We start from the raw sequence: 14,067 nt of genomic DNA on the forward strand, positions 1-14,067 counted from the left end.
TCTGGGCTCAAACAATATCAAAATTTAAGAAAATATTCAAACAGATATGGCTAAAGGCTGACCTTGACAGAACAGAAATTATTTGGAGAAGTTTTTGTGTTATTAGCGGGAACAGGATACGAGACAGAGACGTTTTCATGGTACCAGGACACAACAATGGTGCGCGAATGATTGGCTGGCTGGAACAGAGGAACAAGTTGTCATGGCAACTGTCTCGCTCGACCACCTGGATCCGCAGGAGCGGCGAAACATCTCTCTTCTTTGTTCCCTACCGTCTGTCTTGACAGGACCCAAAATCCGCACGGGCTCCATCGTGTGGTAAATGTCTAGAATACATTTTGTTTTGAGTTCTTGATGTTCTCAATTTTCGAAACTAAAGACATGCAAGGGATAAAATTGTCTCATCGTTAGCATACAACTAGCTACACAGCACTTTAAAAAAGTCAGGTGCAGGTTTCTTTCATCATAGTGTTCGCTGTATGCATATTGTGTGGGAATTGTGTTGTGTGTATTGCTGAATTGTCATATGTTGATATGATTATGTAGGCTACAGGTTGTGTTTTCCTAGTGACAACATATCGGCATGGTCTGTTGTGGTTGATCAAAACCCAGGGACAGTTTCTAAACCAGTGGTCACCAATTGGTCGATCGCGATCGACTGGTTGATCGCCTGGTCATCACCAAACATTTCTGTAGCAAAGTGTGTTTTCGCTGTTGACGGTAGGTGCACATGATTCAGAAGCCCTGCGCACCCATTTTGAACCATTTTATTTGTCTGAAAAGACAAACTCCGCCTACCCGGCAGACCAGGGAGATATGTGGCTAAATCGAGTGGCCAATCGGATAGCTCACATCACCGTGCCTACAAGCTTCCAAGACAGGAGGACCCCGGCGACAGAAAAGTTTGATACTAGCCAACGTGAGAATTCATAACTTTTAAAACCATGTTCAGATAAATACTTTTAAAGAATACAGCAAAGACCTGCTGTTTATATGAGTGAGTTAATGACAACGTTTTTATTCAGCAGTCTTTATTCAACACTATTACAAAACAAAAATGCGCTTCTCTATACTTCCACTCACGCTGCAGCTACAATGAATGAGTTGGCAAGTTCTTCGATAGCCGCATTTTTTTATTTAATCAAATGTAATTTGTCACATTCGCGGAATACAACAGGTGTAGTAGACCTTATCGTGAAACGTTTACTTACAACCACATAACCAACAATGCAGTGTTAAGAAAAATAAGAGTTAAGAAAACATTTACTACATAAGTTTTAAAAAGTAACACAATAAAATAACAGTAACGAGGCTATACACAGGGGTACCGGTGTTGTGCCGAAAAGCTCACCCCTGCCAGAACCCCCCCTCCCCTCCAGAACCCCCCCCCCCCCTCCCCTCCAGAACCCCCCCTCCCCTCCAGAATCCCCCCTTCGCGTGAACAACGCGCACGCACTCAATTCTTCATTGCTCCGACTTGCTTGCTAGTTGGGATTTCTGATCACGTTAGGCTGCGTTTCATGTTATTTTTTTATGTCGGTTTGATCGCGGGTAGGCACTAGTAATGTCTGCAGTTTTCGGGTTGGCTATTTGTTTCAAGTGTATTAGTCTATAAATAAATATCTTTGACAAAATTCGTCATCTCTCCCATGTCTTATTCGACTAGTAGTTGTTCTGAAATGTTTATTGCTTGCCTATATTTTACTCCCTCCTCTATGTTTAATGTAACACACCTACATTACTTATTAATTTCGGTTGCTTATCCTGACGTGAAGTTTGTTCTATAGAAAGTATTTGACTCTGATGTGTGCCACAGAAAGTGTTTGACTCTAGCCACAAAATTAAGGAAATTAGAGGGGGGGGGCTAGAGTCTAGAGTCAAATACTTTCTATAGAACCAACTTCACGTCAGGATAGGCAACCGAAATTAATAATGAATGTGTGTGTGTTATATTAAACATAGAGGAGGGAGAAAAATGTCGGCAAGCAATAAACATTTCAGAACAACTACTAGTCGAATAAGACATGGAAGAGATGATGGATTCTGGCAAAGAAATGTATTTATATACTAATACACGTGAAACAAATAGCCAACCCGAAAACTGCAGACATTACTTGGCAGGGGTACCAAGTCAATGTGCGGGTGTAATTTGAGGTAATATGTACATGTATGTAGGGGAAAAGTGACTATGCATAGATAATGAACAGCGAGTAGCAGCAGCGTAAAAACAGAAGGGGGGGGGGGGGGGTAAATACAAATAGTCTGGATAGCCATTTAATTAACTCTATAGCAGTTTTATGGCTTGGGGGTAGAAGCTGTTAAGGAGCCTTTTGGACCTAGACTTGGCACTCTTCTCGACTGTCTGGACCATGGTAGTTTGTTGGTGATGTGGAACTTGAAGCTCTCGACCTGCTCCACCACAGCCCCGTCGATTTGAATGGGGGTGTGTTCTGCCCTCCTTTCCCTGTACAGCTCCTTTGTCTTGATCACATTGAGGAAGAGGTTGTTGTCGTCTCTGACCTCCCTATAGGCTGTCTCATCGTTGTCGGTGATCAGGCTATTATTAGCAGCTCGTCGTGTCTGTTTTAATATTGAGGAATATTTCACTTTCTCTGGTCATAGCATGAAGTGGTGCATGAGGCAGATGCAATGCGACTCGAGTTTCGCCATCAGGTTGAAGACATTGTCCCCTCTCTCTGGTCAGTCTCACAACTGAGACTAAACTCGAGAATTGATAACAAAATAAATCTCTGACTTCAGTGCGTTCAAGACAACTGGGAACTTGGGGGGAAAAACGAGATCCAATTGGGAAAAATCGTTTTGAACGGACATCCAACTCGAAATTCCAAGACGGAAACTCAGCATATTTCCAGAGCTCCGACTTTCCGACCTGAAGATCACTTGCAAATGCTACACCTGATTTATTTTGTTATCAAAGCTCGAATTTTGAAATTATGGTCTGAGAATAACAATATTGGCAGGACGGTGATAGGACAATAGCCACTATGCTGTGATAATGTTTTAGGGCACATTCCTACAGAACTGTCTTTATTTAGTAATTTTTTTTTTAGCTGTAGATCTCGGCTTGTTTTTTTATTGCGAAAGTGATCTTGACTCAGAAAAGGTAGGTGACCACTGATCTTAACCATCTTTGCCCAGAGAGCCCTCATATGAAATCTAAGCGTCAAATGTTACTACGGCAACGTTATTTGTTCATTCATTCTTTTTGACAAACCCAGGGTGCACTGCAAGCGCGCTGCGTTGGACTCTCCTGATTGGCCAAGATTTCAGACATCAGTTGCGTTCCAGGTCGTCCATATTGTAGTAGCGCTGCGCCGATTATCAGATCACAAAATGCCTGAGAGGGGGTTTTAACTTCTCGAGAGCCACGTCGTTTCGTATCATATTAATGTTCTTCCTAAGAAGTTAGACACTTCTCCTGACATTGTGAGATCGGATCATCTGCACAGCACAACTACAATAAATACGACCTGGAATAGGGCCATTGCATTACAGTCTTTAAACAATTTTTTTTTAGGAAATTGATATCACTTTCTTCCTTCAAGTTTGCACAAAATACATCGCATACATGTGGACTGCAAATGTCGTTTTTATGAAATTCGTATATACATTATATTCTAAATGTTTTATTTTCGAAGATTAATACAATTAAGAATAACTCCCATTAGGTGTAATTGTGTGTACCTTTCACCTTCTGCATTTTTCCAACTAAACAGCTTTGCATCAAACAGACCCTTAGCACGTTGATATACAGTGGTGGTATGGAATTGTATTTGATTCGTGAATCCGATGCATTTCTATGAATATGCTAAAGAGAGAGAGAGAGAGAGAGAGAGAGAGATGTGATTGGTTGTCACTTCAGTCATTCACTCCCTCTCTACACTGAACCAGCATGTTCACACCCTCTCTCGCCTCAGCCTTCATGCACCGTGTGTGCATCTGAGGAAATCAACGTCAGTCATACCGGTTTGGCAGAGAAGACTAAACGTTCATTGCTTTCAATGAGAGCTGCAGTGTAGATTGTGGACTATTCGATTTACATCTTGAAGCAAACAGGCATAGAAGCAAGTTGCACCAAAGATTTTGCAACGTAAGAACCTCATATTCCGCTAGAGCTTCTGGGAGCGTTGATGACCGAGCAGTAAGTCAGCTAGCAAGTCACATAGATAGCTTTTAGCTAACAGATAAGACCACTCAGTTATAGTGAAGGCCAACGAGGCTGTTCGTTTACCTGAGAGTATTTGAGATTTAGCCATGTTTAGTGTTTGCGAACATTTGCCAGCTGCAACCATTCATCAGTCATACTTGGCTAATGTTAGCCAGATAGCTAGCTACCTAAATATATTTGACTACCTTATCTGGGAAGGGGGTGGAAGGGTTTTGTGCTGTCATGTATGCTAGTTGGCTGGCTAGCTACAATTGATGCCTTCTCTCACACAGCTTCCTTGTACCAAGTTGTGTATGGCAATGCGGCGGGTAACGGTGCCATTGGTCGCCGGGCTGGTCGTGGTGGTGGTGGTGGTGGTGTTGTCGCTGCTGGCTGAACACTGTTGGGCGGATGGTGGGGGCCTTGCTGAACGAGTTATTTGGGCAGTGAACGCTGGCGGGGAAGCTCACACAGACATGCATGGCATTCATTTCAAGAAGGATCCATTGGAAGGAAAGCTTGGGAAAGGTGAGTATGTAGGCATGGCTGGGTCATCAAAATGGCTATATTAGATTACTATTTCCTGTTAATAATAGCAAATGTGACTGCTAAATTGAATTGAACGCTATAGCCAGTTAGTCTGTGTGAAATTAGCTACAATTGTAGCCATTTGGCTAAAAGCAAGTGAAATATTTGCTTCTGCCAGAGGGTGATCATATGGTTGTAGAGATGTGTATTTCCCATTAATTGAACCTATTTAACCCAATGAATAGTCAGTATTAGTAGTGCTGTCATTTGTTGAGCTTCTTCGAAAATGAACCATCTCATGGAAGAATAGTAAACTCAACTGTGATGTTTGTTTATTTTATTTGTATGTGACCTTTAACTAGGCAAGTGATAATGACTGATATTCAGAAATGTATTTCTTTAAAATCAATTGCATACTAATAACATGAGCAGTTAAAGGGAAAGTATATTGAGGTAAAGGATATATTGATGACATTTCTTGTTTGATGTATTATAGCCACTATGCATAGTTCCACTGCATGTTCATAGATTTTTTTGAAACACACTTCATTCTGCGACATTTCATATTGTTTCTGACATCCATCCCAGTTAAACTAAAGACCAAATGGGTCTGTCTACAAATAGAAACCAGACAGTTAAGGAAACATTGACACTTGACACAGGTATATCGCCTCTCACTTGCCAGAACAGATAAGTCATGAATATTTTAACATGCCAAGCTATGGTTAGCCAGCAAGTTTGCATCTCACATTTTTTAAAAGGACCTTATCAGCCATAAAATGCATGTGCCATTTTCCTGGTTTTCACCGTTTGTGTGCAAGTACAGTAAATAAATGTATGCAGCCATCACTATACTGTTCCAATACCTGGGTAAGCAAATGGGCTTGCATTATGTAAGGAGTGTGTTGGGTGCATATGTGACAGAATTGCTTATAAATCAAAAGCATAGTGAACAATCTACTCTGTATTTCCCTCTAGCTTCAGATTATGGAGTGCGTCTGCCCATATTGCGCTCTAGTCCCGAGGACCAGATTCTCTACCAGACAGAACGCTACAATGAGGATACTTTTGGCTATGAGGTGCCGATTCGTGAGGAAGGAGACTATATACTTGTCTTGAAGTATGCAGAGGTCTACTTTGCTCAGTCTCAGCAGAAGGTACGACTCAGCTTTCCAATCAAATCATCAAAATATGTTTTCAGTTTAGATCTCAAAGTTATCACTGCTGTAAACAGTAAGTCATAGTAATGTTATTCTAATTTCGCAGCAAATAATGTTGTTCAACTTAGATATTGATAGTCTCCAAAAAAAGACAGTTTCCAACAGATGTTTTATTGCAAGGTAATTTATTAGTAATATTTAAATACCTTTTGACATTCTACAGGTGTTTGATGTGCGTCTTAATGACCATGTGGTGGTGAAAGATCTGGATATCTTTGAGCGGGTGGGTCACAGTACAGCTCATGACGAGATTGTGCCCTTCTCCATACGCCGCGGTAAACTGAGTGTCCAGGGGGAGGTGTCCACCTTCAACGGCAAGCTCACTGTGGAGTTTGTCAAGGTGAGTTGACACGACCGAAGTGTGTCACTGCTCAATGTTTTCTCCTCTCCTCCTGACCCATTAAAAAAATCTATTTTTCAGATGTGTCCTCAAATTAAAGTCAAGCACTAAATTGATGATTACCTGCACACAACTCTGAATGTACAGTCGTGGCCAAAAGTTTTGTGAATGACACAAATATGAATTTTCACAAAGTCTGCTGCCTCAGTTTGTAGGATGGCAATTTGCATGTACTCCAGAATGTTATGAAGAGTGATCAGATGAATTACAATGTCCCTCTTTGCCATGCAAATGAACTGAATCCCCAAAAAACATTTCCTCTTCATTTCAGCCCTGCCTCAAAAGGACCAGTTGACATCATGTCAGTGATTCTCTCGTTAACACAGGTGTGAGTGTTGACGAGGACAAGGCTGGAGATCACTGTGTCATGCTGATTGAGTTCGAATAACAGACTAGAAGCTTCAAAAAGGAGGGTGGTGCTTAGAATCATTGTTCTTCCTCTGTCAATCATGGTTATCTGCAAGGAAACGCGTGCCGTCATTGCTTTGCACAAAAAGGGCTTCACAGGCAAGGATATTGCTGCCAGTAAGATTGCACCTAAATCAACCATTTATCAGATCATCAAGAAGTTCAAGGAGAGCGGTTCAATTGTTGTAAAGAAGGCTTCAGGTCGCCCAAGAAAGTCCAGCAAGCGCCAGGACCGTCTCCTAAAGATGATTCAGCTGCGGGATCGGGGCAGCACCAGTACAGAGCTTGTTCAGGAATGGCAGCAGGCAGGTGTGAGTGCATTTGCACGCACAGTGAGGTGAAGACTTTTGTAGGATGGCCTGGTGTCACTCACAATTTTGCCTAAGGACACAGCCATGAATAAAGAATGGTACCAACACATCCTCCGAGAGCAACTTCTCCCAACCATCCAGGGACAGTTTGGTGACAAACACTGCCTTTTCCAGCATGATGGAGCACCTTGCCATAAGGCAAAAGTGATAACTAAGTGGCTCGGGGAACAAAACATCAATATTTTGGGTCCATGGTCAGGAAACTCCCCAGACCTTAATCCCATTGAGAACTTGTAGTCAATCCTCAAGAGGCAGGTGGACAAACAAAAACCCACAAATTCTGACAAACTCCAAGCATTGATTATGCAAGAAAGGGCTGCCATCAGTCAGGATGTGGCCCAGAAGTTAATTGATAGCATGCCAGGGCAGATTGCAGAGGTCTTGAAAAAGAAGAGTCAACACTGAAAATATTGACTCTTTGCATCAACTTTATGTAATTGTCAATAAAAGCCTTTGACACTTATGAAATGCTTAGAATTATAGTTCAGTATTCCATAGTAACATCTGACAAAAATAACTAAAGACACTGAAGCAGCAAACTTTGTGGAAATTAATATTTGTCATTCTCAAAACTTTTGGCCATGACTGTTTGTTTATGCCTTTTCTGTGTCACTAATCTTTTTTTTTTGTGTGCAAATAATGGTAGGACAGTGTTTCTCTGCATGTTCATTTGACACATGGCTTTATCTCTGCTGTGCGCTGATAACCTGCCCTTTGTTTTCTTAGGGTTATTACGACAACCCCAAGGTCTGTGCTCTGTATGTGATGAAGGGAACATTAGATGGTGAGCCTCATCAGTCTATTAACAGGAGAATATTCAGCAGTGCCAGTGAAAAATTGTATTTTCTAAAATGTTGTCTAAATAATTCTGAAATTATTTAAATTGTAATAGAATGTTGTATTACAAAATTATTGCTCTCTTTTTTTTAAATCTGACATTCCTTTTCAATAACATTATTCATTTGGCTGCTCAAACAATTAATTGTATGTACAATCCAGTCTAAAGACATCGCACCCTCTCCTCAATGTCTTACCTCTAAGTTCTGCATGAAATTAATTTCACTCAACCCTATCTTTAAACCCATGATCTCTCCCATCTCTATATTTTCTGCATCTCAGATGTACCAAAACTTCAGCCTCACCCAGGACTGGAGAAACGTGAAGAACTTGAGGAGGAGGAGGAAGAGGAGTCTGAGGCAGGAGAGGAGGGTGGTAAGAAGAGTACCTCGACAGCTCCTAAGTACAGGGTCCAGTCAGGCCCCAGAACACCAAACCCGTATGCAGCCGACAATAGCAGCCTCATGTTCCCTATCCTGGTGGCATTCGGGGTGTTCATCCCTACACTCTTCTGCCTCTGTCGGCTGTGAGAATGTAAAATGGAGGGGGAAACGGAACATGATGGACAAGAGACTGAAGGGGGGGGACAAGGAAGAGACACAAGGAAAGTCAAGGCAAATAGACAGGAGTGAGCACGAGAGCCAATGGGGATAACAGTGGACAAAAAAGAGACAACAAATTTGGAATTCAGGGCAGGTGACAGAATAAAAGGCCTTCCTCACTGACTTTAAGGTCACAGAGAAAAGGGGATGGAGAGAGTGCGTTTGTGTGTGTTGTACATCTTACACATTTCCACCATGTTGCATATTACTACATCGCAAAGACATGATCTCACATGAGACGGGATTGACCACTTTCAAACCAGGTTTGTCTTGTCTTGCAGGAAGAGGCTGGGACTATACTGAGGGGTGCTGAAATGTGATTGGCTGTCCCTCTTTATAGACTAGTATGGCTTTGGATGAGGTGTGGCTTGAAGTGAATGCAGATAGGCTGCTATGGTGATCAACAAAAGTCAGGCCCAGTATTTAGTCAGAGATGATACAGGAGGTAATATCCAGAAAATGTATTGATTCTTACAAATTTGGAAATTGAAGATATTTTGTTTTAGAGAATACGTCTTTGGTGGAGATTGGAGGGGCAGTGGAAGACGGTGGCCAATCGGGCTTTTGAATGTTTTTGCTTGCTCTTTTTTTTTTAACTTTATTTTTGTGCTTGATTATCGCCAAACTTGCTAGTGTTGTAAAGCTACAATTTATTTGAGCTTTTGATACAAAGCTGTGCCATAATTTGTTGAGAAACAACATACTAATCATTTCAACAAGTCTGTACTGTTACAGCCTCAGCCTATTCTATAGCGGAGAATTGATGTTTCATGTGCTGTTTGAAAAGAAGGCTGATTGTGTTTTCACATCTAAGGTGGGTTTCACAATTATGTTGCATAATGTGTTTAAAAATGCATGTGTACCTCCATGGGACTATACCATGCTGTGCTGTTTCATATAACAATGCAAGTTTCCTCAAATGTGGTCACAGGTAAGAAGTCCACTTGTGCTGGCATGCATAACTCTGTACTAGCAGGTACCTTTTTGGGACAGCTAGACTATTGAGTTACCAGAAATTGCAGGGTAAGAGTGCAGGGCTTGACATTTTCACTTTTTCAGCCACTTGTTTTCCAGTGCTTGAAATTTAAGGGCGTCCTGTTGTCCCTGGGACGATAAATGTCTACGGTTCAAAACAGACTAAAAAAAGCAATGAGGCTGATACAACAGATCAGACCGTTTAGCTTAATTTACATTTTATGTTTTTTTACATTTTAGTCATTTAGCAAATGCTCTTATCCAGAGCAACTTACAGTACTGAATGCATACATTTCATTTTTTTTTTTTTGTACTGGCCCCCGTGGGAATCAAACCCACAACCCTGGCGTTGCACACACCATGCTGGCGTTGCAAACACCATGCTCTACCAACTGAGCCACAGGGAAGTGTTGATTAAGTATTATTTTTTCATATTATCAGCTCAACAATGTGCACATGGCTATGCTATGTGTGAAGGTTCCAAAATGCAATTAGTGGGAAAACAGTTGCCAAAAGTGCACTGCACGTGTGAGTGGTTTCATGTGACAAAGATAAAAAATATCTGTTAGAAATTAAGAGGGGAGATCTAAAGATGCATCAACTAGCATCAGTTACTTATATGACTAGGATTATGCCTTTCCTGCTCGACAATAAAATTAAAATAATGTGAAAACCAATAGAACATTTGGCATGTTAGGTGTTTATAAAATAATGACTTCAACATTTCTATGGTTGTATTTTGGCTAGGCTACTTTTAAACAAGGTAAGCCATGCTTCATAAAATAACATAAAACATCCAGGTTTTCAACAAGTTTATGGTTAAATAGTTAAAATGCTGACCACCTCTGCTCAGATTCAAGGTGGGTGATGTGTGGTGCGCAACAGGCACTGTGCTTCACTCTCCGGTCTTTTTTAATTTTATTTCTCCTTTATTTAACCAGGTAGGCCAGTTGAGAACAAGTTCTCATTTGCAACTACGACCTGGCCAAGATAAAGCATAGCAATTCAACACATACAACAACACAGAGTTATACATGGAATAAACAAAACATACAGTCAATAATACAGTAGAACAAAATAAAACTAAAAGTCTACATACAGTGAGTGCAAATGAGGTAAGATAAGGGAGTTAAGGCAATAAATAGGCCATGGTGGCGAAGTAATTACAATATATAAATTAAACACTGGAATGTTAGATGTGCAGAAAATGAATGTGCAAGTAGGGATACTGGGGTGCAAAGGAGCAAGATAAATAAATACAGTATGGGGATGAGGTAGGTAGATAGATGGGCTATGTTCAGGTGCAGTGATCTGTCAGTCTCCAGCTTGTGACCATTTAATCTGAACAAACTGCGCCTCAAGCCTTTAAACGTTCATGTTAATTTTCCTTCATTATATTTGTCAAAAATGACTGGTGTTTGCCTATGTTTATGTAATTAGCAGTCTCGTTAAGTTTGGCTACATTTTACGGAGCCTCCCTCTTGTCAGCATCGGTTTGGACATGAGGCTGCAGCCAATATGCATATCACCTAGACTTTGACATGTAGGCTTTTTTTTATTTATGTACATGAAAAATAGATTAGAACGTTATTCCAATGTTGGCCCCTCTGATTTAATTCTGATCTGAGTAATTGTTTGATATTGTGCTAAAAAAAAAACAATTTACTTGTCAATTCAGACAACTCCAAATCTATATTATTCTTCTCTACCTTTATTTATTTTTTTTACAATTTTTTTGAACTTGTCCCGGACAAGAGGACAAGCCTTAATGTTCGAGCCCTGGAGTGTTTTGAGTCCTTTGAGGGTTTACATGGTATTCAATCACATTGTTTCTCTAACTTAGCTTGGTTTGCATCTGGTGAAAGGACACCTCTGAAAGGTTATGTGATTTAGTTAGTTAGTTTGCCAACATTGAGGGACCTGGTAATTAAACAAATTCTCAAACGAGTGGGACAGGTCCTGAATCAGGAACATGTCTGAATTGTCACAGAGATGCATGTAGTGTAGTCCTTTGTCATGGTCACTGCCTTTTCCATTCATGACTGTGCATGCCTTCTTTTGTTTTGTGTTGAAGAATTTTGTTCTATAAAACTCCCAGCAATCCTCTGTTCATAACACTGTGATTGATATAATTTAGTTTTTTAACTCACAATGTTGGTGCTGGAGTGATTTTAAGTACTAGGTCAAGATATAACGTAAACATCAGAAGTTATCCCAATACAATGTGTCATTAGAATGAATAACCGGAAGGGCCTAAGCATTTTTTATTTACTATTTATGTAAAGTCCTCATGGAAAGACTGCTGGATTCTTTTAGTATATTGGAATATAAATGTAGGACTTACAAGTGTGTGTGTGTGTGTGTGTGTCAGCTATCCTAGAAGGTTAGAAAGTGAGGGGAGTTAGAAAGAACTAGTTATGTTACACATCTTTTGCTAAGGCCAACCAAGATTGTCAGTAGTAGCCTAAATTGAAACTGGCTTGGAGTAGAAACCTTAAGAGCAGCCTTCTTAACAATTATTTTATTGCATTAAATTATGATTTTCCCAGAGAAAAGTGTTTCTAAAAGCCAGCTCCCCAAATTAGTTTGAAAAGTGTGCAATCAGTCAAATCAACATGATGTAAAAACAGTGGGCTGGCACCAGTCTTAATTATGATCTATATTTACTGTGCACATGTGAGTATCTATAGATGTGTGTACATGTTTCACTATTGGGAATATTTTTCCTCTTTCCCATCTCCCCATGAGATAATCTTTTTTGTAAGTTGAGGCCTTATTTTTTGTCTGATCCCTTTTGATTTCCTTTCCAAAGCTGTTTAAAAAAAACTTGCCTTAAAGTGGACTGCAGCATTTTGTTATTACTAATCTCTAAGGTGTCCCACGGACATATCCATATGTCCTTCAATACAGTTAGCCTGGAAGTCAGTAGCTGCATGTTTGCATTGTTTTTGTGTGTCTAACTGCCTCTGTATCAGGAACATAGCTCTTTCCATGAGGGACAAATCTTTTACCAAGCCTATTACTTGCCTCTCCACACTTGTCATTGGTTTTATACTTGCTGAATACTTGACAAATAGATGATCCTGGTGGTTTAAATTCTCTCTCACTCTTGTGGTTTCCCTCTCCATGTTCCATGCTGCTGGGAAAAAAACAGCAAGGGAGAGGTTACAATACTTGGTCAGCTGATAGTTGTTTGGCTTGTTTTGTATAAAAAATACATTTAAAAAACGAAACAGTCCGTATCTAATAAGAGAGAAGCACCTTTGTTACTCATTTGAAAAAAAGATTATTTAATTCAGTACCAAAGTTATAATCTTTTGTTGGCTAATTGAAATCGCTTCACAGTTGCGGGTGTATATACTGTAAGGTACAAAATCACATTTATTGTAGTGTGGCAGCGGTTATTTTCTAATCTAAATATTGTTATTATTGAGGTGTTTTTATTGGTTAATTTTAAAGAAGACTGGCATTTCTGCTGGGGATAACTTACAACGGTGGCACTGTAGAAAAGAAGAGGTCTTGACTGACTGTCAGGAAGAGAGGAGATTGGTGAAGCATGGCATTTTTTACATGTATTTGTATAGTTTAAGAAAGAGGTTTAATCTGAAATATTTGCTTAATGACTAAAGGATTTGTAGCTTTTTATTTTTTTCTCAGGACCTGTTTTGTTTTGTTTTAGTGGTGTGACTACTTGGTTTATTTTCAAAGCATTTGTCTGTCATTTGTTGTGTGTACATTTTATTTTAATTGAATCCCTGTTGCCTTGAATTTGAATACAGTTGTGCATTATCATTGTCAGCTTTGAGGTTCCTTTTTTTTTTTGGTGTGCTTTTGATTTCTTCATTGGATGTTTCATTTTTTTCTTCTTTTTTCCCACCAAAGTCCTAGTGTGCAAAAATCCTAACCTTACTTGAGCTCACCTAAGATAAGAACCAAATACTTGCTACACCACTCTCTCCCATTAGCCCTACTGAGGTGCAGATGGAGCAACCATACACTCTTGTGCAGTCCACACACAGTCTTAAGAATCACAGAATGAGAGTATGAATTAATTAGTGTGAACGTGAGAGAAAGCGATCAATGTCAATAAGGAATTCTACTCTACTTATTGATTTCTCCCACCCCGTGAGGGCTTCATGCAGCAGGTGGACTGATGGAGTCCTTTGAGATGCCCCCTCCATACTCCGTTGTGGCTCTACCAATAACATCTAAGTGGGAACTGCTGATAAATGCTGTCTCTTTTTTTAATAAATGTGCTATTTTATCTAACTGGTGTTCTGGCAAATGTTTTCCATATGATTCATCTCATGTTTTACTATCCTTGGGGTTATTGTAGTACCCCTCATGTAACTGAACTGTTCAACATGCTGTATATCGCTGAGATACTGTAGTCATAAGTAATAGAGAAACCCTAGAAGTAGAATGAGATTGTTTATATTGGGGAGACAGTAATGCAGATGAGAGATGTAAGAAGAGACGTTATATTTTATATAAATGTAGTGTATGGGAAAATTACATAAGTATGCTCAAATTGCTCAATATACTAATGAAGTTGGAC

General features: G+C 40.0%; 1 protein-coding gene across 3 annotated transcripts; it reads left to right on the plus strand.

Annotated features, from left to right (window-relative positions):
- Positions 1-233: 233 nt before the first annotated feature.
- On the plus strand, positions 234-13,778 carry LOC106585496 (malectin). 3 transcript variants are annotated; one of them, XM_014171770.2, is made up of 6 exons: positions 234-318; positions 4,462-4,696; positions 5,675-5,853; positions 6,080-6,256; positions 7,822-7,879; positions 8,215-13,778. In XM_014171770.2, the coding sequence occupies exons 2-6, from the start codon at positions 4,483-4,485 to the stop codon at positions 8,460-8,462; spliced, it is 876 nt and encodes a 291-aa protein (XP_014027245.1). In that variant the 5' UTR covers positions 234-318; positions 4,462-4,482; the 3' UTR covers positions 8,463-13,778. The 3 variants fall into 3 exon arrangements, with proteins under 3 accessions (XP_014027245.1, XP_014027243.1, XP_014027244.1); XM_014171768.2 differs by lacking the exon at positions 234-318 and adding an exon at positions 3,884-4,162; XM_014171769.2 differs by lacking the exon at positions 234-318 and adding an exon at positions 3,914-4,111.
- Positions 13,779-14,067: the final 289 nt, after the last annotated feature.

This window comes from Salmo salar, chromosome ssa24 (assembly GCF_905237065.1).
Source record: "Salmo salar chromosome ssa24, Ssal_v3.1, whole genome shotgun sequence".
NCBI classification, from domain to species: Eukaryota; Metazoa; Chordata; class Actinopteri; order Salmoniformes; family Salmonidae; genus Salmo; species Salmo salar.